General features: G+C 35.9%; 1 protein-coding gene across 1 annotated transcript in view; it reads right to left on the bottom strand.

Annotated features, from left to right (window-relative positions):
- The window catches only part of RYR3 (ryanodine receptor 3), a 184503-nt gene that overhangs the window by 146271 nt on the left and 11402 nt on the right, over positions 1-26830 (bottom strand). Inside the window, exons 3-12 of the mRNA XM_065685792.1 lie at positions 24364-24483; positions 20112-20219; positions 12737-12748; positions 12373-12447; positions 11467-11545; positions 8539-8651; positions 7954-8053; positions 4310-4403; positions 3084-3161; positions 2704-2860 (exon numbers count right to left, since the gene is read on the bottom strand). Of these exons, the coding sequence (XP_065541864.1) occupies positions 2704-2860; positions 3084-3161; positions 4310-4403; positions 7954-8053; positions 8539-8651; positions 11467-11545; positions 12373-12447; positions 12737-12748; positions 20112-20219; positions 24364-24483 (936 nt within the window). The remainder of the gene's footprint in view (positions 1-2703; positions 2861-3083; positions 3162-4309; positions 4404-7953; positions 8054-8538; positions 8652-11466; positions 11546-12372; positions 12448-12736; positions 12749-20111; positions 20220-24363; positions 24484-26830) is intronic.

Below are 26830 nucleotides of genomic sequence, written 5' to 3'. Positions count from 1 at the left end.
TTATGATTAGTACTCACCTATTACGACATCCTAATGTCATGTTGAGCCCCTAAGATAGCTACATGCTGGCAGTAATATTAAAATATCATATCCTTCTGCATGAGTCATCTGTGACTTTTCAATGTGTCAGAATGTTACTCAGACTACACCAATAACTTCTTCATTGTCAATTGTATATACCATCATGAAAACATGAAATCTCAAATATTAATTCTAGACTATAATAATTTAAAAAAGTACTTTTAAATATGCTCTTGTTCTTCACTGTATTTATTCTCCAAGAAATTTATAAGCAGAATCAAGGTTCTGCAGAGTATACTGAGCCAAGTACTGTGCTGGAATGAGAACATCCCATTTCAAAGCAGGATTCCATCTGCTGTAGGGAAACTGCTGCCTCTGTGGTCACAAGGCATTATGGAACCACTGCCTTAAAATATAAAGGTTGACATTTTAAAACTTTGTGGAAAGTAAGATTCACATTAAACCCAACAAAAGGCATAATTTTGGGGGTTCATTAGCATACTCTTTCACTTTTTTAAAAGCTCCCTTCTACTCTTATTTGTGTAAGGATATATTAAGGAAAGCTCTAATCTGAATTTCATAATTTAAAATATCTGTTTCAATTTCCAGTATTACCCAGCAAAAAGAAAAAGAAAAACCAAAACCCAAAAAACAACAGTGAAAGTAAATGCAATATGAATGCAATCACAGGTTTTGAAATGCAAGGAACACACCAACTGCTGAACTGGTAGGTAACAATGCTGAGAATTAATGTATTTTTTTTTCAACAAAAGGGTCTCTATAACAACTACTTGAAAAGTAAGGCTTTAAGTCACATGTTACAGGCTCCTGAATACTCCAGATAGCTCTGCCTACTGGCACATATAATCTCTTTTTTTTGGTTGTTTGTTTTTGGTTTTTGTTTTGTTTTTGGTTTGTTTTTTTTTTTTGTTTTTTTTTTTTTCACAAAATCCCCTTTTGCCAGCTTCGAAACCGGAGCGAATACCTCAATGGAGAAATGTTTCATTTCCTTTTGGATACTCCACAGCAATGTATATTCACAGCAATCTGGTCTGAATTCAGTGTTGACCCCACCTGGAGGCTGGACTAGATGAATTCCCAAGGTTTAGTAAAATTCCTTTCTAATCAGAGTTATTCCATGATTCTAAAGGACTAGAGTGCTGTAAACAGACATATATTCCAGAATCCTATTTTTAAAGATTTGTACATAGCTGGATAGGAAGGTATTAGACAGTTATCTTGAAATTCCCCTTAGTTCATGCCATGTTAAAGTCCAGGAAAGTGGAAAATTTCTTCATTGAAAAGATGCAGAAGAGAAAACAAAGGTTTACAAGTACAAATATGCAGAAATTAAGATAATCACACTTGCATATATGTAGACTACCTATCAGTTCTACAGTTATTTTCCTCTCAATCTGTATACAATCACCACTTGGTTTTATGATTGATTTCTTTCTTGCAGTCCAAATCAACCTCTGAGGTTCTCTTGTTTCCAAAACCCCATCTTTATTTCTTCAGGAAGTTGTCACTGCTTGTTCATGTCAACTTTGGAAACACTAATGTTTCTACCCATGGGCCTGTGCAGCTCTCACCTGCCCAGACAATAAACAACTATTCTTATTCTTGGCACAGGAAAAAGCAAGTTTATAATCTATTGTGAGATAAAAATACTCTTTCCTATAGAGGACAGCACAAATCCTAGGATGAAGAGGTGTTGAACTTGCATTTCATATAAAAATGTATATCAACAACTATTTTATATACAAACACAGTAGAAGAGATGAATGCATTACACAGTCATTACTGATTTCTGCATAATTAATTGCTAGTGAGTGCACCTTAGGCATTTTGGTGATTTAGACTCTGAATACTAGATCTTACCTACCATATACTTAACTTTAAAGATTCTTTTTCACTGTTCTTCAGGGACCACAGAGCATTCAGAATTATATGGAACATTTAACTTCTCATACTCAATAAAAAACTCTACTGTAGCAGCTATGGCAACTATTTAGAAGTAATATGAAATCATGTAAAAAATTTGCATCATCTTTGGTGTAAAAACCTTTCGCTTTTTGGAAAAAAGTTATTAAGTTTGCTACCTCCATAATCATTCTTCATTCTCTCTCGCAGTTTTTCTCAGCTGGAAATGATGAAAAAGCTAGTAGCATGCAATTAGCAGCTCACTAAGGAGTACAGTTTAAAAACATATGGTTTAGAAATCACTGAATAAATTTTCCTTGCAATTCACCTATCAAAACACTGCACAAAGAACAGTTAAGGCAGAATTTTGTCCAACTGAACTGAATTCAGTTGAATTCAATTATGACAGGTAGAGCTGGAATTAATAACATTCTAATGACATTCCAACTAAAATGGTTCTGTAGTGATTAAAGCATTCATATTAAACCACTGTATCTTGCATTGTATTAGTACCCAATCTTGGGTTTTTAACCTGTCAACTGTATAGTTTACTCTAAAATTTATTCATCATCCCTTTTTTCCCTAAAGGAAACCTCTGTTACTCTTGACTCAGGTTATTTACCTCTGTAGTTAAATGCATAATCCCTGTCAATTACTACAATTTAGAAGTTAAAAGTAATTTAGAAAGTCATTGAACCAACACAGATCTAGTATTTGAGTCCTCCACATTTAATACAAATTTGCATTGATGTTACTTACCTTCGATACTCTAAAACAAAAGGCAGTAGATGTTGTGTCCGACTTTTCTCTGTCTAACATTGCAAGTCCTTCATCTTCACTCAGAGCCAGGTACTTTCCTGTCGTAATATGTCGAAGGCGGAAAGGCTGTCCCCACCTGATGTTACTTCCACTCCAGCTAAATGTATGAGACACCAAAACATAATTGATGAAATAAGTGAAACTAGTATTCCCCATATGACTATATCATGATAGATTCCTTTTTATTATTTACCATGAACATACTACATATATAACAGGACAATCATATTACTCATGTCCTGCCTTAAGGGTCTGTAACAATCAAATTCCTGTTAACATAGCAAGAGTTGGTAACAAGAAAGTTCAAAAAATATCAGTACCTTATTCGCAGGGGTTCTACTCTCCACAAAGACCTTGCTCGAATGCAAGCTCCTCCAGTTTCATAAAGTACTTTCCTACTGAAAAGATTCAGAAGATCATCCTCTTGTGTTTATTTGTGCTACATACATTTACAACTTAATTCTCTTTAAACTGTGTAGGACTCCTCCCCAGCTCAAAACTAATAACTAATTTCCATTCTATTAGACCTCCTTCATCTCTCCTTGGCCCAAATCAACCATTCCTTCAGTGAAGGAATACTATAGATAGATCTCTGTTCACCTTTTATACCTCTTAAATTCTGGTACTACCTAAATTCTCTAACCCTTTTCTATATGCAACACTGTACTAGCATTAGTGACCTGCTTTTACAATAATGAAACTGCAAGTAAAAGAATTGCTGCTTATTTACAATGGCATCCACGTAACATTTTTCTTCATCTTCTTCTTGATTCTATCAATACACCCATCTGAGTTTCTGCCAAGCCTGTCTTTTTGATGTTCATTAAGTCCACCCTTTGTATTTTCACTTGACCTATAATAAAAGACCTTAAGATTCTTGACAGAGAATACTCTCTGTGTGAGTTGTTAAGGACTATTCTCTACAGAACCCTTCAGAAAATTAAATGTCTGTTCTATGAAAAGAGAAATTATCACGGTTGTCTTACTTCGCTTATTTAATAGCCCTAATAGAATGCATAAAACAGATTAAACAAAGAGATGGAAATAAACACAACCATTTTCTATAGCTCTTTGCCCTGCTCCTTTTGCTACATTATTTTTTCATGTATTCATCTTGGTTTGTATAATGTGAGAGTGACTCCTACAACTATGACACAGTACAAAGTTGGTCTTATGTCTACTACGCACCTCCAAAACTTGGAAAGAGGTGCAAAATATATAAAATACTATTTAGACTTTTTTTATTTATTTATTTAATTGCCATCTTCCCTGCTAATGCTTGCTTACAGTAGTGCACATTAAAGATAAATAACATAACAGGGTGAAACCTCACTGGAAATCAACTACTTGAATGTCAGAAGTAAAAGAAATCATGACTAATTTTCTGCTTAGTAGGTCTCAACTTCTTGTAACAATGTCACTGCCTAATGACAAACAGCAGTAAAGACTGTTTAATTTATCTAATCTCAAATTCAACTGACAAACAACAATCTACTTTTTTGAGAGAAGGAAATGTATAACAATGCATCACTGCACAGCTACTTACTTGTGCTGTGAATCATTCTGATCCATAGATGGAATAGTCAAACACTCATCATGGCCATGGAAAAGACGTACTACATGCCCACCAAGAAGATATCCTGTAGAAGCAGCACATGTACCCATTAGCTTTGACACTGACAATATAAAAATAACACCCTCAAAAAAATTTAAAAAAACTCAAAAGACTGAGGTGAAATCTACATGTGAATTTTCACTCATAACTGAAATTAAACAAGAACAACAAACTTAGTATGACAAAATTATTTTTTAGTATTTTTTTCCAATTAAAAATACTTCTGAAAATTAAAACAAAAAGAAAGCACTTCAACATTTTAAAATCAAGATTCTGGAACAGAAAAAGAAAACAAAAACTCCTGCAACTTCTGCAACAATTACTGTTTCGAAAACTGAATGCTTTAAGTAAAAGTTAAATCAAATGTATACTAGAGTTTCCTCTCCCTTAGTACAATTTAAATGTTCTCAGTACAAAATAATTTGGTGAGTTCATCAGTTTGTTCTGACATTCATAATTTGTGTCAAAATTTAAACTGCGCAGCAGCAGCAGCAGGAGACAGAGGACAAAAAAACACTTAGCAGTTCTGAAGATTAAGTTTAATGGAAGCAAACTTTCCAATCCATTTAACACAAAGACTACAGGTCAAAACCAGGCACTTAGCATCAGAGAAAAAAGGAAAAGAAAAGAAAAAAATGGTGTAGGAGGAGAATGATTCATCAGCCCCTCAGTCCAAATTGTTCCGACCTTGTAAGTGAAATTGATGCCTTTTAAAAGAACAAACACACATAAAGGAGGAAGGGTAAAAGGAACCCTTCATACTGTATGGCTGATTCAATATAAATTAGTAAATTAGGAAAACAGTAACTGGCAATTATCCTGTTGGTGAGTAATATAAAGGTCAAAGCAATGAAAGAATGTGAAGAAAAAAATAAAACCCCACAAAAACATTTCTGATCTTACTGTTCCGTCACAGATACTTGACACATCACAAAAAGTATGTTGTCTAATTTTCAGTCCAATTTTAGACAGGAAATCCCACTTTCTCAGTCTGTCCATTCAACCTGAGATAAGCTACTAAGTCTTGTGATATATGGTATTACTTTGAGAAAAAACTGACACAGAAAACCTAACTCTCTGCTTACCCCACTCTATCTTTTTTTTTTTTTTTTTTATAGTTATTATGCAATTTTGAATTACGTTTCTGATTCTGAGCTACACAGTACAGGAGCTGCAAGTACAGCAAAGGGCCACTATGATGATTAAGAGACTTGGGCATCTCACACATGAGGAAAGGCTGAGAGAACTGCAACTGTTTGACCTGTAAAGAGAAGAGAGCCAGTCTCTCTTTAGTGGTGCCCAGTGACAGGCCCAGAGGTCACGGATACAAACTGAAACACAGAAGGGTCTGTCTGAACACCAGGAACCACTTCATCAAGGGTGCTTGGCACTGGCACGGGCTGCCCAGGGAGGTTGTGGAGTCTGCCGCTTTAGAGGTGTTCAAAAGCTACTTGGACATAGCCCCGGACAATTTGCTCTCCGTGGCCCTGCTTGAGCAGGTCCCTTCCAACCTCAACCACCATGTGATTTTGTAATCACTTACGAAATTTAGCTGCCAAATCCTTCCTGTTACAGAATTCTAACATATACCGATGATCTTCCATAATCTCTGCGTAGCTCATTATGCTTGTCATCTGTTACAAATTTTAAATTTCACTATCAGATTATTTACTATAGATTTTACTATACTATATTTTCCATTTGCTTGATTTATTTTTTTTTTTGCCTGTGAAACCTGAGAACAGAGGGACATTTCCAGAGTTAACCTCTACTCTATTTATGATGCATGCTGGCAGGGGACCAGATAGCCATTTATAAATATACAGCTCCAGCATAACACATTTCTTGCAGAAGCAATCAGAAAGTATAACAAGGAAAATCCATATCTCATATGCTTTTAAAATGAAAACCTACAAACACTTTGAGACATTTTTTTTATGGGCCAGTGAACAGACATACTGTGGGATGCTGATTTAAACCACCTGGGGTTAAAAGGACCCAACCACAGCTCACATAAGCCTAGTGACTGTTACACTGTACAAAATCTACATTTTTTGGCTTCAGTTATTGTGCAGCTCCTACTCCCCAGAATTAAACTGAAGACAATAAAGTCATCTGTTGCTGTGTAGGGTTTGTGTGACAAAGTTTTGATTGCAGGGGGGAGGGAGGGGAAGGAGAGGGCTACTGGTGTGGCTTCTATGAGAAGCTGCTAGAAGCTTCCCTGATGTCCAACAGAGCCAATGCTCGCTCAATGCTCCAAGACAGAACAGCCACTGGCCAAGACTGAGCCCATCAGCAATAGTGGAAGCATCTCTAGGATAACATATGTAAGAACAGTAAATAGTCTGCTGTGGAACAGCAGCCAGAGAGAGGAATGAGAATATTTGAGAGCAACAGCTCTGCAGACATCAAGGTCAGTGAAGGAGAGGAGAAGGTTCTCCAGGTGCTGGAACAGAGATTCCCTTGCAGCCTGTGGTGCACACCACGGTGAGGCAGGCTGTGCCCCTGCAGCCATGGAGGTCCACGGTAGCACAGATCTCCACCTGGAGTTCATGGAGGACCCCATACCAAAGCAGGGGGATGCCCAAATAAGGCTGTGATTCTGTGGGAAGCCCACTCTGGAGCAGGCTCCTGGGAGGACCTGTGGCCCCATGGAGAATGGACCCTGCACTGGAGCAGGTTTGCTCCAGGACTTGTGACCCCACAGGAGACCCATGCTGGAGCAGCCTGTTCCTGAAGGACTGCACCCCATGGGAGAGACCCATGCTGGAGCAACAGAAGAGTGTGAGGAGTTCCCCTCAGGAGAAAGGAGCAGCAAAGACAATGCATCATGAACTGACCATAACTCCCATTCCCCATCCCCCTGAGGCACTGTCAGGGAGGAGATAGAGAGCGCATGCGTAAAATTAAGCCCTGGAAGAAGGGAGGGATAGGAGGAAGTTAATTTAAGATTCGGTTTTATTTCTTATTACCCTAGTCAGATATGACTGGTAATAAATTAAGCTAATTTCGCCAAGTCAAGTCTGGTTTACCCGTGATGGTAACTGGTGAATGCTCTCCCTATCCTTACCTCAACACATGAGCCTTTTACCTTTTGATACATTTTCTCTCCCCTGACCAGCTGAAGAGGAGAGTGACAGAATGGCTTTGGTGGATACCTGGTCCAGCCGAGGTCACACCACCACAGCTGCACTCTCCATCCTAATTTCTCATGCAGCTTTTTATCCTTTCCTATTCTAAAGTTGCAGCACTTATTTAGCTTTTCTACAGTTAACTCAGCTGATGTAGCTATATTTCTTCATTTTCCCTTTCATTATTCTCCTATGCTTATTTTCTTTATTTGCATTAAGCTCTCTCGTTTAATATTTTAAGGGTGTTTCAGTTTTAAGGCTTTTTTTTTTGTTGTGATGGGGTTATTTTTTTTGGTTGGTTGGTTGGGTTTTGTTTGGGGTTTTTTTGGTTTGGTTTAGTTTTTTTTTTTTGTTTGGTTGGGTTTTTTTAATTATGATTTTTTATGAAAAGCAATACAAAGTAATCTAAAGTAAATACATTTCTAAATAAGCAAAATGACAAACCTTCTGTAATATTGCTTCCTGAGCACGTAGGATGTACATTCCATAGCGTCTGCATAAAGGAGGCATCCACCTGAATACTTCCATTTGATATGGAGAGATGCTGAAATAAGGCAACAGTAACAAGAAACAGTGAAATTTATTCATTAAAAATATTTAGTATATTGATTTATCAACAAAATATAAATATATAATCAATTAAATATACTAATATTCTTCAAAAAGAGTAGTCGCTTGCTCTTAAAATTAACTCTTCTAAATCTAACCAGGAGACTCCAGCTGCACCTTAGAAATTTTCCACAGTTACAAGAGGAAAAACTTCTCAGAACAGAAAATGCTGAAATATGCCTTGGGATAAAGGCATGGAAATAGTCTTGTTTTGGGGAAGAGGGAAACCTTTCCCTGAGGTAAAATAAATAAATAAATAAATAACAATAATTATAAAAAAAATAGCTCATTACAACTAGGCATTATTTCCCACATGAGAAAAAAGATATCATTCATAAGAATCCCAACCGTTTTCCCCAACTCCTCACAGCACCTTTTATTTTCCCATCATGTGTCCACTTGCTAAACAAGCAAACCTACCAGGTATCTTTCCGAGGACACACTGACCAAGATAAGATCATCACCTATTCGAACTTTTTCTCCTTCTGACCTTTGTTTAGAAGCAGGGTGTATTGTCCACCAGCATGCCTCACCTAAAGAACAGAGATACTTATTGAGTGTATGCAAAACAGACAGCTCTCAGGAAACTTAAGGCTATCCTTATACAACATTGAAATACTGCAGTAAAGAACTGTTTTATAAGACATTCACCTTTTAATACCACCTCATTCCTCTTTTCAATCCATTTCAATTTTTTTTCTTTCCTTGAAACTTTCTGTCAACCACTCTTTGCCATCACTGAAGCTAATATTTCTCTTTGCATGTTTTTTTTAAAGCAACTAACCACTTACAAAACATTGCTCAGAACTGCCCTCACTTCCAGGCTCTCACTGCCAGCAAATTGCCAACAGTTACCTCAGTCTTAATTATCACCTTATATCTCTCCTTTTGCTTAATGTTCATATTTAATTCACCATCTTCTGTATCATTTCCACTCTAAGCTACATTTATGCTGTAGAATACAGAATTTTGAAACAAATACTCCATAACTTTACAGTATTACTATACTATAAATATCAGTTTTGGGAGCAGTTCCATTAGCACTACAGAACATATAACTACAGGATAGATAAACCTAAGGGTGATAACCACAGAACATTTCCTACACATTAACTGTAATATTCCAGATTACTTTGCACACACACCCATGCACACACCAAGTCTGGGAAGATTACCTAATTAATTCCACAATTTCACACCCTTCAGGGTTTAGTTAAGACCCTGAAGAAAAGTTAAATACAGCTTTCTCACTGGGCAATGAAGTGGGAGAAAATGAAACAAGGTAAAATTGGTAGCATAACACAAAAATCTGTTTGATCAACTAAAAAATTTCATGTAATACCTTCTTAAAATTTGAAGGTTATGAAACTAAAGAAGACAATAAATAAATTTTACATCCCTTAAGTATGAAGTGCTAAATCTTTAAAAGAAAGTAATTTTAAATATCTAGTGGCTTTTCACTCAACACCTGTTGGTGAAGAATACTTCCTTCAGCTGAAATTGATTCAATAGGACAGTTTCATGGAGAGGGAAGTAGGGCAAGTGGAAGTGACTGTATGGGGTTCAGTTTACAAGCATGCAGTAGTTACCAAAATCCTCTGTACAGAACCAGAATTAAGTATTCCTTTCATGTGTTGCTTTTTATATCTTACCTATGTGTACAAGGTTTTATTTGTGTATGTACAGTTAAGCAAATACCAACATGAGACAAATACAGATATTCATTACAAAACCTCTGGACGCATGCACAATAACTCTGATAAAAACACTATAAAATCATAAAGACAGATTTCACTGAACCTATTCTCAGAGAAATAGAACACATACATTCCTTTTAGCGACATGCCTAAAACAATGGTCTCCATCTAAGGCAACAACTAAAGATATGATCAAGTAACAAGCTGCTAAGATCTGTCTGAGACATATATAATATAATATTCTATGGCTACAAATAACTGAAAGACAAATTTCACTCATTCATAACAGAAGGTCATACAGATAGGCAAAGCCACCTGAAAAGTTTCAAAAATCATGGTCCACAAACGTTTTGACACCTACATGAGCAATACCCCTTCGTCATCCATTAGTCTATATTGATTTTAATTTCTTTTCAAAATAATGAATTGCAATTGAGAGCACAAGTTTATATTAATACAACTGGCATTTCTTTATTGAAAGTCTGTATACAGTGCGATCTCTATACAGGTACTTGGATTTTCCCTTCAAGGTACATGTCTAGGCCTGGGTACTACAAGGTAACTTGTCACTTTCTGATGAGTGCCCATTGCCTTCAGTAACCATTAACACTATGTATATACAGCAGCATGTAAACCTATTTGTGCTCTTTGTGGCCAGGTTGCTTTTAAATTCATTTAACATAGCTCCCAGTGGCATCTCATAATTTATATGGGATTTCATGGAAGCACAATCATTTTTACTGTATTTCTGTCAGCAACACTGTTACTGGCAGTGCTCCTGGAAATCTACTAATTAGATTTTAAAACCTTCTCATCATTTCTTGTTTGTAATGTATCTCTTCCACTCTGACTCATTATTTTGCTCCATTTTATGCTTCTATTTTTCTTCAGCTTTTTTAGCAATGCGCTGATTACATTTTTTCTGGTTTCCTGCATTTTAAGTTGCATACTTTTGCTGTATGGTTACATATATATGCTGAATGCACCTATATATGGCTTTTTGTACTTTAATTATATTGAAAGTGCTCAACCACACAATCAGAAAAGAAACACATTGAAATTATTCAATTGCATTTTTTTACATTTACCATTCCTGTGTGATGTACTGTAGGTTACCCTGCTCTTGCAGGGGGGTTGGACTAGATGATCTTTTTAGGTCCCTTCCAACCCTTGGGATTCTGTGATTCTGTGATTATCACCAGTATCATTGCAGTTCTGGTAACTCAAAGGCACTCTCATATTCTTACACAAAGTCAGTAGAATCATAGAATCATAGAATAGTTAGCATTGGAAAGGACCTTAAGACCATCAAGTTCCAACACCCCTGCCATGCGCAGGGACACCTCACACTAAACCATGTCGCCCAAGGCTCTGTCCAACCCGGCCTTGAGCACCGACAGGGATGAAGCATTCACAGCTTCCTTGGGCAACCCATTCCAGTGCCTCATCACCCTCACAGTAAAGAACTTTTTCTTATATCTAACCTGAACTTCCCCAGTTAAATTCTCAAAAGTCATCAGTATTGACAGTCATCACTTTCTCTAATGAACACAAACATGACATTCATAAGCTTACAGTGTCACCAATCTCAACACTTATTCTAAAACAAGAAATGTGTGACACGGTTTCCATCAAAAATAACTTGCCATACCTGCTGCATTTTCTCGCAGTCCCACATCAAATGCAAGTTTATCTGTCTGGGATCTTGATGATGTTAAACATGTCAAATACTGCAAAACAGTAAAATTATTGAAAACAAAAACCCATCAGTATCCACTAATGCACATGCCAAATCAATACATTCACATGGAGTCACATGGCTTTATCTTACTATCAGCCTGTGCTCAATTTTTTAAAATTAATTAAGCATGATGCTTAATGTATATAAGCTCTTCCTTACTTTAAAACCTCAAAACACTTTTCCTCTTAAGCAGTATTCTTCTGTGCAGTTTAGCTTCTACTTTCCAAAGTTTCACATAGTTCAGCAGAGAGGAACAGGCAAACATCGTATTACAGAATTACTGTAATATGTTTTCTTCATGAAAGCTTCACTTAGGTATAATTACATGGGCCCTAGTAAGTCAAAGGTCCACAACAGTAAAAAATTTCCAGTTGTACAATGTAGTGAAACAAAATTTATATAAAGTAGCCTGAAGATAGCATGTTTGTGGGCATAGTCTCTGGGAACTATGGGATGTTAAAAGAAACAACTTACAAAATATGATGGAAAAAATAACACAACACAATAAATTCATTTGTGATAGCAGCAATTCGCTAATGGAATTATCATTAAAATGGATTCTTTAATGACACAGAAATAATCCTTGGCTAAAGGAGCTTTTCAGCTACATTTCTGAGTGAAATGGATTGAAGAATCTGAATCTAAAATATAAGGGATACTTCGACTGTGCTGAAACACGGCAACCTATTTGCTTATCTAGTCAAGAAGAGAACTTAGAAACAACTTTCTTCTAAACTTATACATTTTTGACTTAGATAAAAACATGTTTATTTGAATTTCATGCTACTCATTCTCTGCAAGTGCTCATTCACTTACCATTTCACTAAACGAATGTCGAAGTAGTATAGCATGGCCATACAGCAGGGTTCTGTGTCCACCTCCTTGAGCTGCCTGCAGAAATGACAGAGAATGTCAGAGCACTGCACTGTGTGGACTATGATCACAATTATGTAATAGCACAAGGAACTACCATAGTTCAAGTAATAACTGCAAATAACCAAGCAAATTATGAAATGGATATGCTGGGCAAAAATCATAATTATGAAGTAGCTACAGCATTAGCTAAATATCTGCCAAGGGAACAAATATTTGGTCAAAGACTCTTATTGTGACCTATTTTTTATTATAAGTAAAACCACAGCATTAAAAAAAAAAAAATTTAAATAAAGATACTACTTACCTTTCTTATAAACTTCTCAGAGGCATTAAAAAAAGAAAAGTAGCAAAATAAATATACACACAAATTGAAATCTGAAAGAGGAAAAATGCACCCATTGCCCAGAATAGTTTAAGCATGTATGAAGGATATCTTCTTGCTAGAATTAATGTTATCTTAAGCATTTGACAGATTAATTAGAGCAACTCCATCTATAAGTTAAACCAAGCACAGATATTAGTTTTGGATATAGAAATTTATTACTAGATCAGGGAGAGGCAAAACTAGATTTTCCATACGCTTCCTTTAGAGAATTTGACACCATCTTTTCAGCTCCTTTTGGTGACCAGAAGAAAATAAATTCCAAGGAAAGAATCTTAACCAGAATGTTACCTATGGAGCAACAGACAACAAGCTTTACACCTTTTCAAGTCTGCCTCTCTCAGCTTTTTTCTGCATCTACTATCTTGTTTCCTAGTTATTTATAAATAACAAGCCCATTCAAACTTAAATTAACAATATGACCAAGAAATTAAATCCTTGATTTATTGTGGTACTTTCCACTGAAACTAAGATTTGATTTTTTATTTTTATTTTTTTTCCCCCGATTATACATGAAGCACTTTTTTAGGAATGGATATCATGGTTAATGTTGATACTAATTATACTATGTCAGGCAACATTATACTTAATTCTTTTCTCTCAGTCCTGATTATAACATTTGCACCTTATATGTCTTGAGTAAGAAGAGAAGGTCTAACATAAGAATCCCGATAATAAGTCAGAAATCACTGATTTAAGAATGCCTAACTTCTCATGTTATAGCTTGAAACTCCTCTCACACAGAGCTTTTTATTCATTTAAAAGAACATTTTCTTTATGGTCTTACTGTTTCAGGTGTATTTAGACAATTGTTGAATATGAAAGCTGATTCCCCAAAATATAACTTTAGAACAAGGATCGTCTCTCTAGTGTGTTATATACTGCTAAAGGGGATTGCCTTTAAGGTCAGTTCTTTTCCTTGGATTCATGTGAAAGGGACCAAGATAATTAAAGGGCAGTTCAAGGAACTCAGATAATGGTTATACATGTGTAGGCAAACGATTTTGCAATCTATGAACAATGCACCAGTTAAACTACCAATTAAGTCAATAGGATTATATGCTACATACAACTTGTGTTCTACAGAAATACAACTTAGAAGACATTAAGCTGAGGAAGCTACCACGTTCTGTACCTCAACATATAGAATGCTCAGCAACTTCATTCGCCAGCTCCTTCAGGACCCGTGGATGAATTTCATCAGGTCCCATGGACTTGTGTGTGTTCAGGTTCTTAAGATGACCTCAGACCAGATCCTCTCCTACAGTGGGCCCAAGGTCTTCATTCTCACAGTCCCTGCGTCTGCCTTCCAAGACTTGAGTGGTGTGGTCAGAGCATTTGCCAGTTAAGACCGAGGCAAAGAAGTCATTAAGAACCTCAGCCTTCTCCAAATACAGGGTAGCCAGTTCTTCCAATAGCTTCCGGAGGGAGCCTACGTTGTCCCTACTCTTTTATTCACTACGTACCTATAGAATCCCTTCCTGTTATCCTTAATATGCCTAGCCAAGTTTAATTCCGGCTGGGCCTTGGCTTTTATAACCTGGTCCCTAGCTTCCCGGACAACATCCCTCTATTCTTCCCAGGCAGCCTGTCCTTGCTTCCACCTTCTATAAGCCTCCTTTTTCCTTCGAATTTTCCTCAGCAGCTCCTTATCCATTCAAGGAGGTCTCCTGGCCCTCCTGCTGCACTACCTTCTAGTTGGGATGCAACACTCCTGAGCTTGTAAAAGGCTGATTAGAAACGATAAATAAAAAAAATTCCAAAAGCTCCTCCAAAATATGTCACCCATTAAAAAATCGTTTTAATTATATATCCTGCAGGAACTTACCCCTGCTTGAGAAGAAAACCAGAAAAACATTATGTAACAGAGTATACAATACTTCTTTCATAAATTACAATGCTTTTTTAATCAACAAGGAAAACCTTAACAGCAAAATCAACTGTAATTACAAACAGGTTGTCAGAAGAAAATTACATGTATTCGACATGTAACAAATATAGACATACTGAGAGCAAGCAATAAAGCACCTCATGCTATTTTTTTTACTGAAAGCTTTTAAGTGAATCACTGGTATTTTTAAGGCTGACGCATTAAAAAAAAAAAAAAACAAAACCAAAAAACACTAAACAACAACAAACTAACAAACCCCAACAACAAAAACCCCAAATCTAATAAGTTACATTCTTCCTCTAGAAAAATCTGAAACAGCAGAACTCTTCCAAACTCAGTTTAATATAGAAAGCAATCCAATGGAATGATACACTGGTACAACTAATCCCTGACTACCCTTTTGGTGAAGAAATATTTCCAGTTATCAAACCTAAACTTCCCCTGGCACAGCTTGAGGCTATTGACTCTTGTCCTGTCACTTGTTACTTGGGAGAAGAGATCAGCCACCTCCCCACTCCATCTTCCTTTCAGGTAGTTGTAGAAAGCGATAAGGTCCCCACTGGGCCTTCTCTTCTCCAGACGTTCCTCATAAGACTTGTGCTTTAAGCCCTTCACCAGCTCTGTTGCCCTTCTCTGGACCCGCTCCAGCAACTCAGTATCTCTCTTGTAATGAGAGGTCCAGAACTGAACAAAGTATTTGAGTATTTCTGATAGGGGGTGGGATGCTGTTGGCCACCTTGACTGCCTGGGCACAAGCTGGCTCATGTTCAGCTGGCAGCCAATCAGCCTCCCCAGGGTCCTTTCCACCGAGCAGCTTTCCAGCCACTCTCCCCCAAGCCTGTGGCATTGCATGGGGTTGTTGTGGCCCAACTGCATGACCCGGCACTTTGCCTTCTTGAACCTCATACAGTTGACCCCAGTCCATCAATCCAGTCTTTCCAGATCCCTCTGCAGAGCCTTCCTAACCTCAAGCAGATCAGCACTCCCATCCAATTTGGTGTTGTCTGCAAATTTACTGAGGTTGCATTCAACCTTCTCATCCAGATCGTCAACAAACATATTAATCAAGACTGGCCCTGATACTGAGCCCTGAGAGACATCACTGGTGACCAGTCGCAACTAGATGTGACACCATTTACCACCGCTCTTTGGTCACTACGATGCAGCCAGTTTTTATCCCAGTGAAGAATCCATTTCTCCAGGCCACAAGCAGCCAGTTTCTCTAGAACACTGTGGGAGGCAGTGTAAAATGCTTTTCTAAGGTCCAAATAGACAATGAGTACAGCTTTTCCCTCATCAACCAGTCAGGTCACCTTGTCATAGCAGATGAGGTCAGTGTATGAATCTGCAGTAATTCTCTGTTCTGGGTTCATCAGTAGCAGTCATTTTTCTCAGTCTTAGTAGCTGGTGCAGTGCTGTGGTTTTGACTTGCAGCCTGGGAACAGTGCTGATAACACTGATGCTTTTAGTTGTTGTCAAGTAATGTTTGCTCTGACCAAGGACATTCTGAGTCTCATGCTCTGCCAGGGAGGAGGTGAAGCCGGGAGGAAGCAGAGACAGGACACCTGACCCAAACTAGCCAAAGAAGTATTCCATACCATAGCATGTCATGCCCACTATATAAACTGGGGGTAGTTACCCGGAAGGGCTAGATCACTGCTTGGGTCGGGCTAGGTATCGGTCACCAGGTGGTGAGCAGTTGTATTCTCTTCCCTTGTTATTTCCGTTATCATTATTATCATTGGTGGTAGCAGCAGTGATTTGTGTTATAGCTTAGTTACTGGACTGTTCTTATCTCAACCTGTGGGAGTTACATTCTTTCGATTCTCCCTCCCATCCATCCAGAAGCAGGGGAAGAAGAAGGGAGGGAGTGAGCTAGCGGCTGCATGGTTCTGAGTTGCTGGCTGGGCTTAAACCATGACATTTTCTCAACAAGAAAAATGATTTCTCATTAGAAATTACTTTATTCCACCAAGTTTACTAAGCAAACAGCGTCCACAATCTATACGATACCTCAGGGCTTTTTAAGACACTGTCTGTAGTTTATCCTAAACTACTCTTGTAGACTTATGGCCATTATACATAGATTAAATACAAAATTCGTCTCATTATTTTAGCCTGCGGAACTACACCTAACTTAGAGAATTAAATAAGCATAAACCAGACAGTAATAATTCTCCCCCTATGAGTGCATACACATACTTCTATATGAATATGGTTTACATATCTTGCTGTTACACGTCCTGAATATGTATCTCTCTCCTAACTGAACTGATATGATTTCCATGCATTAAGTACAACAGAAACAAGCTCACAAAGAAAAAAAAAGAATATTCTTTAATAGAATGAAAGGTAGTTACTGCAGTATTATTACTTAGCATTATAAAATTGTGAAAGCATAAAACTAAAGTTTCATTCTGTCAATAATTTTAAATTACAATCTGTTCCTTTTTTTTTTTAATTCAGATAAAAAAAAAATATATCCTAACTTTGAGCCATTAATATTTACTGATGAAGTCATAAGGTGTTTTAGTCTAGAAGTTCTTTCACTCCATAGTAAGAAACTCCACAGTTCCATTTGGCTGCTTGCAGCAATTCATTAATTTTTTCAAAAAAGAGTAATTTAGATCATTAGTGCCTTACTTTTGGGGATGATATAAAGCTTTGGCAACTTGCTTTCAAATGAAAATTTTAAAAGTAAAGAGATATATTTGACCATCTTAACATTTATCTTTTTGAAAAACAAATCGTTTTTAAAAAATATTTGTTTCCTTTCGAAAGCATACAACAAACAATCACAGAATCATATAATCATAGAACGGCTAGGGTTGGAGAGGACCTTAAGATCATCTAGTTTCAATCCCCCAGCCATGGGCAGGGCCATCTCCCACTAGACCAAGTTGCTCAAGGCCCTGTTCAACCTTGCCTTGAACACTGCTGGGAATGGAGCATTCATAGACAGTCATAGCTAGAGTTACACTTGGATTTCCTGTAAAAAACAAGGTTCACTATTGTGTAATAAATGCTTAAGCTGCGCTTTAATGCTTCTTATTTATAAATAGACAAAATTTATGACTGTTTTAAAGTGGTGAATTGCTCTGCAACAATGAAAGACTGCAGGCTGATTGGCAATTATAATTCAAGAGAAAAAAATTGATACTATAGACATTTTTTATCTTTAGAAAAATAATAACGCATTTTGAATACATCACTTCTGCATAGACGGATATGACATTCAAAAAATTAGCCTCAAGTAAATAAAACACCCTTCTGATTCTCCGTTCTAAGATACTTACTAAAATTCCCCTCCTCCCAGACATTATTTTCTATGGTTGTACTACAAAAAGGAAGAAAACACTGAAACAGAATGCACAGTATATGAATCCCAGAGAGAAACCAAACTTCAGCTCGAGAGAAAATATGAATTTTCTGGTTCTACATAAAAATGAAAACTGATAGACTATCCAGCTCTGCAGACTATATGCATCATAATTAGTTGCCATTTAATTTCATAAGAGAAGTAAAGCTATAGAGTTTTATCACATTTGGTTTAGAAGAGTGCAAACATTCAATTCAGTTCAGCTGAAATTGGAGAGTTAGGGTCAAAGCAAGCAAATTAAGGTAAGTCTTCCACCCAGGCTTTTGGACTATGCTAGAAAATCAATTCAAGCCCAGCATCATGGAAAATAACAGCAAGTTGATCTGACCAGGCAGCTGAAATCTAACAGGTACGGTAAGCACTGATTCACTCAGGTTACACACAACAAAGTCAAGGCTTAAGTCAACTTTAAGAGACCTACATGTGACTACAAGTAATTTAACTTTAACTGAGAGTGAAATGCAAAGGATTTTTGTTCACACATGTTTTGTGGTTTTCGTGGTGCCAGAAAGCAAATATGGAATCTGTCATAGCACATAAACATTGTAAAGTCTTATTATTCATTTGCTAATAATACCTCACCCCATGAATTAAGAAGTAGTGGTACTTTTTTTATTTCAGATTTCAGTTGTTCACTGAATAGAAGAAAACAATAAAGGTGATGTCACATTTTAAATTCCTAAAATTTACACACATGAGGATAACAGAACGGCAATCAACTGAGAGTGAGACCATGGGAATGGGGATTATAGGTCAATTTTATTTCCTTTTAGAGAAACACAAGCTCTACCTAAGGATATAGAACTAGACAATTTACCTAAATTACCTCTGGAAAGCCATTCACAGATGCAACATGTGTTACTTCTAGAACTTCCAGAAGTATTAATGCATAGATGAGACCTAAGTCTGTCTGACCTCCACCACCAGCAATGAGGTTTACCCAATCAGTGAAAAATTATTATTGTTCATGCAGACCACTGAAAACAGAGGCAAATCTGTATCTTGGGTTTGGATTAGGCTTCATTTTTACTTATAACACCATCACGTTTTTGCCAAATACCTCTGAAGTTCTATGAAAAATACAGTTCTTAAGTAATTTGGTCAGTAATATATAATGTAGAATAAAGCTTTTTGGCACCCTCATCACTCTAGTGTGGAAGTCCTTTTTCAGTCATTCTTAATATATCTTAGATTTTAAATAATAATTCAATTGAAACATTAGTAATATGAAATGCAAGCATAGTTACATTACACTACATTGTAAGCATTCCAGTAACTATGCTTGTGCTAATATAGCAAAAGATTAAGAAACCCAAAGCAGAGAATTTTGAAATAATTATTTCTATCCAGCAGTTCTTACTTGTTACCACAGATTAAATAACTTGAAATTATACTGAAACAATTTGGTTACGCAACTACAAAGATAAATATTGTGTATTTATATATGAACTAAAATAGATTTAAATTTGTCACTTCATTTCATTGACAGGACTTAATTTCTAGCTGTTAATTTCATGTGAGGATAAATCAAACTAAATCCAAATACCTGAAATACTCTCTTAGCTCAGTGAAATGAGATAGAATACTTACATGATGAGAAAATTATTTTGCTTTCTCCATTAATAAATAGCACTGTAATACAATAATGTTTTTATGGCAATTATTTATGTTTCAGACAAAAACATCTCATATATTCTCCTCAGGTTCATAAAATCCAAACTCAGTCAAGGATTCTCTTACTCCTTTCTCAGTACCTAGGTCTGAACTGACAGTAATAAATGATATTTGAAGATGATGTTTCTGACTTTTGGAAATATTTCAAAAGGCTAATTGCACCTGCCCCTCAATGCTAAAGACAAATTGATACGATTACAGTAGTTGAGCAATAATGCCCCAGAAAAACAAGAAAAATGAAGAATCTGCTATGACATGAGGCCCCTCTCCTGGAAAACCCTGGTGATAAGAAAGAAATGAGAACAATAATCCATATTCAGAAATTTAATATTCTTCAATGTCAATTTACTTACCCCATCACTAGCATTATCCCCTGTGTTGGCCAGCATTTCTTGAAGGGCTCTGACGGATAGGGACTGTTCAAGGACAAAATTACAGATGCAAAGGTCCGGAGGAACATACTGTAAAAACAAAAAGTGTAGAAAAAGATCAGCTGAGCAGGATGAAAAGTGTGTTTGAACATACCTGTATTTAATTTTAAAAATGCTCACTCCTTTGCTACTGAGATACATGCTAATTCCTTTATCAAAATAATATAAATCCATTCCTCATAACTTGTCAGTGCAATTTTTCCTAGAGTTGTATTTCTCACAGTAAACCAAAACATCTTCAGATCCAAAAGTACATATTACTTGTTATCTGTCTTTTAGAATCACACCATGAACATTGTATTTCTTCTCCAGTGTCACTGACAAAACAGAAGAGAAGGTATATGATCTTATGTGACATATAAGGTCAACACTCCAAACATATTTATAGCTGTCACTAAATAGCAAAGGTTCAGAATCTTGAGATATAACAATATTAACTATTTTACATCCTCTCAATTGTTGGATCAACCTGTCTGCTGCATTTGAAACACATAACTTACATTCACTTCAAGAGCAGCAGATTTTTTATTTTTTTTTTTTTAATTTCTTTGCATTCATGTGTCCAAAGTAAGATGTGTCCAAGAATAAAGTCTCAAGGGGAATCATAAATGTATATAAATGTGTGACAGGAAAGTACAAATAAGACAGAGGCAGACTCTGTGCAGTGGTACCCAGTGAAAGGGAAAAGCACTGTAAGTACATTTATGTAGCAGAATTAATAGGCTGATACGATATACAATAAAAGAAAGCAGGAATTTGGAATAAATAGTCCTTCAAAGTCAGTGAGAGTTTTGGGGAGTTCTTCCAGCACACCTCTGCATAGCCTTGTCCATACATACAGGAAAAGACACAAAAATACAAAGTTGATGTAGGAAGCCTACACAAATTTGCAAAGGAAATTTAAGGAAACAAGTGACAGTCCTGCCCTGACAGCTGCTCTTTTTTAAAAGTTATTTAAGTTATAAAGTTATTTACAGGTCTTTCATGTAGAGTTACCAGTTTTCCATCAACACACTCACAACACTGAAGATACCTCACTTTTCTGAATCCAGTTTTCTGGATTCCTCCAGGCATTATCATAATATTAATTTCTTGTAGGCAATATGCTCACTAATCATGTCTTTGGCCACAGCTTCTCGTCTGCAGTATAAAAGCCACTAACATGAGCTGGTACAGCTGGTACTGATTTACCAGGTTTACTTTTACCAGATGTGTAAATTATTACATTCTGTCCTTAGGACAGAAATTTTATGTTAGTTATAATTCTTTTCAAGCATGTAAGTTTATTTGACAATTCTGCTACTAAAATTGATGTTAGTATATTGCTATTATTTTTTAGGTATATTCTTAGTTATCAATAGAAGTCAACGTTGCTGCACTAGACTATCAGCTTTGAAATACATCAATTTTTAAAGCATCACTTTAAAAACAAAGAAAACAGCAATGAAGTAGTAAAGACAAATTATTAGCAAACCAACACTGCAATAGTTTTTATTGTAAAGAAATAATATGCAAGTTGCATATGGATCTATATTAAAATTCGAACAGAAGTATGTTAGAGTTGTTATTCCCTTCAGCATGTCATAAAAATTACCAAAATCAGCTAACGGCTAACCATAGAAACCCCATTTTTAACTCTGTAAGGTTTTAAGAAATTTTTTGTCCTCTTTTCTTGCATCCCTTTACTTTTAGCTACTTCTATCTTCTGATTACTGAGAACTCAGATTAAAAAATTAATCTTAAAGTGACACCTTTCCATTCTAAAACGAACAGATACATTTAGTTATTTCTTGTCTACCTTCTGTTTTCCAGAACTACTTGAATGGAAAAACAGGCTTTTCTTGATTTAACAATACTTAGCCAATGTTCAACTAGTGTAGAAGTTGTCACATCTTCTGCAAACATATTTTGGCTTTGGTAAAGCAATCAACTGGGGAAGACAGTAGAAGGCAACACTGTGATTTTCTGCTGCGGACTTTCTTTGGTAAACACACCTTTAATCTTCTTCAATGCAATTTCTTCTTAACACAGAGAAGAAATCTAACTGTAGAAAGTAATTCTCAGGGATCAGAAAGGCATAAGGAATCCATTTCAGGTAAAAAAATACCATTGTAACAGGAAGGACAGTCTTCTGCTGTGTAAAATAAAAGGACTTCTATTATCAATGTTCCTATTTTGGAAGCTTACAGGCAGGAAGCTTTCCTTGTTTAAACTGAACAGACTGTGTCCTCCTCCAATTGTTATTCTCACAGCACTTCCTGAAGCAATCTCAATTTTATTGACATTAATATGAATTTGAATGCCATGACAGTACCCTGTATTTCAGCAGCACTGCCACAGAGGAAATACATAAATAGATAGATAGATAGACAGACAGATAGATAGAGAAATGCAGAGACAGTATAACTTTCTATCTCCTAGTAAGATTCTTTTGATAGTAATTCTAAAAACTATGCTAGGTCCCTTGAGCACATCATCATTCAGCATTCAGTGAACTTATGACTGTGTAACATCCATGTCATCCATCATGACCTCCACATTCTTTACAAAATGCAAGAATAATTTTCCGTTTTATAAGCATCTTTATGTGCTCAGTTACTAGAACTTAGCCTGCCAGCCCTTAAATATACCTCTACTTTCTAACAATACACAAGGCACTGCAGATCTTGCATGTGTGGCATGACTTCACCAATTGCTAGTTCCTCAATGTTTTTATCATCTGAAAAAAATTGCATATGTTAGTTTAAAAGATGTCTTAATTGACAAACAAATTCAATAGCACAGTAGTGAGAACATAACCATGTAGAATTTAATCAGAAGCACACCTATTCAACTTTGTTTTAGTCCACTGGATATGTGCCATTTTGGTTTTGTCTCTTTTATTTCATAACCAAAATTTCATCGACATTTAAATAAAGTAAGTGTCATCGTTAAGGGTTGTTATTAAGTATTGTACTCTCTAATCATCCAGATTAACTGTCTACACTTCCCTTCATACAGATGTATTTAAATGCCCCTTTCCAAAATTCTTTACTGTTCACAGTCAAGACCAGCAGTTCAAAAACACTCTCTGTAAGCTCTTTTAAAACAGTTGCATACAAGTTTTCTGAATTTCTTGATTGTAAACAAACTTCAGAAGCTTCTGTAATCTGCTACTAAGACATTTACGAAATGCAAGTAGATCTAGGCCATTCTACAGTAATACACACCATTCCTCTAACTGAACTCTTGGAATGCAAAGAAATGCAAATTTAGATGCAGCATAATTTTCCACCCTAGAGGTCCTAGGACAAGGACCTCTCATACTGCATAAATAAAACCATGGACGTAGCATGGTCATAATATCCAGACTAAAAATAGGACCACATACCAACATTTCAAAAGAAAAGATACAAAGACCCTACTATAAAAAACACCAAAACCAACCAACCAAAAAAAAAAATAAAAACCCAAAACCAAAAAAACCCAGAAGAAATAATTTATCAGAAGAAAAGACAAAGAGATATAAAGGAGAAGTAAATGATGCAGAGAAAACAAAGAGAATGAGGAGATCTTTCTCTGTTTACATTTACACTTTAATATTTTGCTCTAGCACAAGTCTAAAGTTTCATCTCTTCTCTGAAGCTTCTCTTATTACTCTGTTTTCTTTTATTTTTTCTTCACAGCTGTCTAGCTTCTTTTTTCCATTGGCCAGTTTTCTTTAAAGCTTATAAAAAGCTTATAAATTACTTGATAATTCTGTTCCCTGTACTCTCAACTTTCCGATTAATCAACACAGAAGCAAAGCTTAAAGCCAGAAACTAATAGGTGACAATGTTTCTAAAATTATCAATCCCGTATATCAAGATATTTGAACCTACAGCAGTAATAGGAATAAGATTTTTTGGGAACTTAAATCCTAATAACAGTCTGGAGGCCTTATCTTGAAAATATGAAGTATTTCAGTTACACAAATTATTTTAGATAAAGAATAGTGGCTTTTGACTGTTAATAGGTATATCTCAAAGTATACTTAGAATCTCCAAGAAATCTCATGTTGCAGTCACAAAAGAAAAGCAAACAAAAGCAGCATCTAGCATCACATTAAAGAAACTGTAGTTAAATTTATTTGTGAATAATAAGTAGGTTAAGTTTCACTGATTCATTACACCAGTTGGGAGTCTTGACTTCTTACTTTAGCTTCTGATGTTGGTTCCAAAAAGCACAGGCGATTCCCAAGTCCCTCAGCTGCCAAGCAAAACTTCCTTTGTTCTTTGTGGATACTGGCAACACACTGAAGTACTACTTCGTCATCCTGTTACAAAACAAGGTACAAGGGAAAAAAAAGTAAATATTTGGAAGTTACATACACATTAGAGTGCTCAGAAATTCTAGAAAATGGAATCCATTTAAAATGAACACATACTTCTACAGCTGATATCATGTACATATGCAGAGATTCCTTTGAAGTGTATGTAAACAGATATTTATGTATAGATTTATATTCAAGACCACATCAAAGTGTCAAAGACGATGTACTGTCTCCAGGACTTTCACAAGTGCTGTACGCTCCTTAGCAGTGGCTTGGTACGGTGCCGTAAAAAACTGTCAATACACTGTTACTCAGTTTTACTCAGTAAAACATGTTTAAAGTTTACAATAAAAACCTGTTGCTGTGATTTTTCAAACAACAGTAACCTAAATGTAAACAAATTACTTTTGTTAGCGCAGTAAGCACTCATCACAGGTCCTCTGAATGCACAATCTTCACTTTTAAGGCCTTGTTTAATTTAGACATGATGACCAAAGATCAAAAAAATCACTTTTCAAGTAATGGCTCAAATAACTCGTAAGTACTTACTCCTCCAAAGACATATTCCAATAATAAGAACATTCAGAAAAAGTGACATACAATAGCCCTATTGTTTGCTTATCCTAATTATTCTAAATGCTTTTTTACAAATTGCTACATAATGCAGCGCAAGAGACACACTTACTGATAAAGTGCCAAGCACTTATTCACCTCTTAACATGTGATATAAGCTGATATAAGCGAGCCAAAAGAGATTATTTTTAGTACTCCACTGTGCCAAATGTATATACAGAATTAAAAGTTGTTTTACCTTCCAAAACTTGTCCACTAACAATGGAAAACATCACTTGCAGAATAGCGCACAGAAAAATTTATTTTTATACAGGTATGCAAACTGTTCACCAAAAGACCTTCCATAGAAGTTTCCTAGGGGGCGGAAGCTGATAAAACAAGAGCAATATGATATGGCAGTGTCCCATCCAACTATGAAGTTACACTGGTGTCAATTATTATTGTCAAAGAAGATACACAACAGCCGCCTGTACTGAACTCGGATCACTTGAACAATTATGTTCTAAAAGCAGTGCTGCTTTTTCCAGTCCCCTTATGCAACTGCAGTACTATGACAGTAGACAGTTACAGGCACTTGAAATAAAAGCTGGGATTGACAGTGTGATTTTCACCAAAGGAATTAACTTTATTTAACATGTACTTTAAAATGGGAATTCAAAAGCAGGTTTCTCACTTGTGTGATCGTGCAAGTGTGTGCAAGTTATAGGCCTTTCTTTCAGGTGACATTTCACTGCCTATCTGCTACTACTAAAACGGACAGCTGTTCACCCATGACACAGACTAATCAGCAGTTACAGGCAGCATTTTCCTTATCTATCTTTGCATAACAACCAGTAGCATTTTTAACAGTACAGAATGGGAATTAAAAAAATTTTTATAAACAATCCTAAAATGTACAGTCAAGTAGGAGGTAAACTGAATTAGCCAATTAATGCTAAACAAATTGATTTTCTTTTCCCCTTGCTGCTTCTGTAAAATGTTCTCTGAAAGTCTCAGCTTTCAAACTCATTGGTTAGAGACATTTCTACTTCTTAAATTTCTTTTTGGTCTATTTCTTCTTCGGTCAACTTCTTCTTAAGTCGAAAAATCCAAACAGTATAATGAAACACTCATTACTATATCTCTCTGTTCATGAATTAAAAAAACCTCTGGCATCAGAAGCATATCTATTTGGGGGCAAAAAAAATCAGAACGTGTAAGATAAAAATAAAGATTTTTAAAACACTTTTTATCATCTGATTCCTGGATAAATCTTTGAACATATACATTTCAGACATTTAAAAAGATTAAAATACTGAAATACAAATTTATAAATAGCAAAATTTAGAATAAAATTGAAATTTGCCACTTACCCTGCCTTTATCGGTGGATTACATTAAATTACCTATACATAGCTGAAATCATATTTATTCTCTCTACTACATTAAAGTATCCATCATTCCACAGAAACATATACATAGTACCTATTGTATTTCACAGTTTTCTAAGAAATAAAATTATGCATCAGACAACATACATTAAAAATTACTTAAAATGAGAATTACTCAAATAAATGAACTATTTTCTTTTTACTTCCACATGCATAAAAGACCTACAGTTCCTATCATAATGAATTTTTTTTTTAATTTTCTAGATTTCAAAAAATCAGCATTTCTTTTTAGAATACACACTGGAATCACTAAGTCTTTATCAATCATTAAATGCCATAACCCCAAAATACAAACACTGCTGATATCTTAAGTAAGGACAGCGTTCAACATTGATGTTTTACATTATT

This window comes from Lathamus discolor, chromosome 6 (genome assembly GCF_037157495.1).
Source record: "Lathamus discolor isolate bLatDis1 chromosome 6, bLatDis1.hap1, whole genome shotgun sequence".
Classification (NCBI taxonomy): domain Eukaryota; kingdom Metazoa; phylum Chordata; class Aves; order Psittaciformes; family Psittacidae; genus Lathamus; species Lathamus discolor.
Note: the sequence above shows the minus strand (reverse complement) of the source record. Positions and strands in the feature narration are given on the sequence as shown.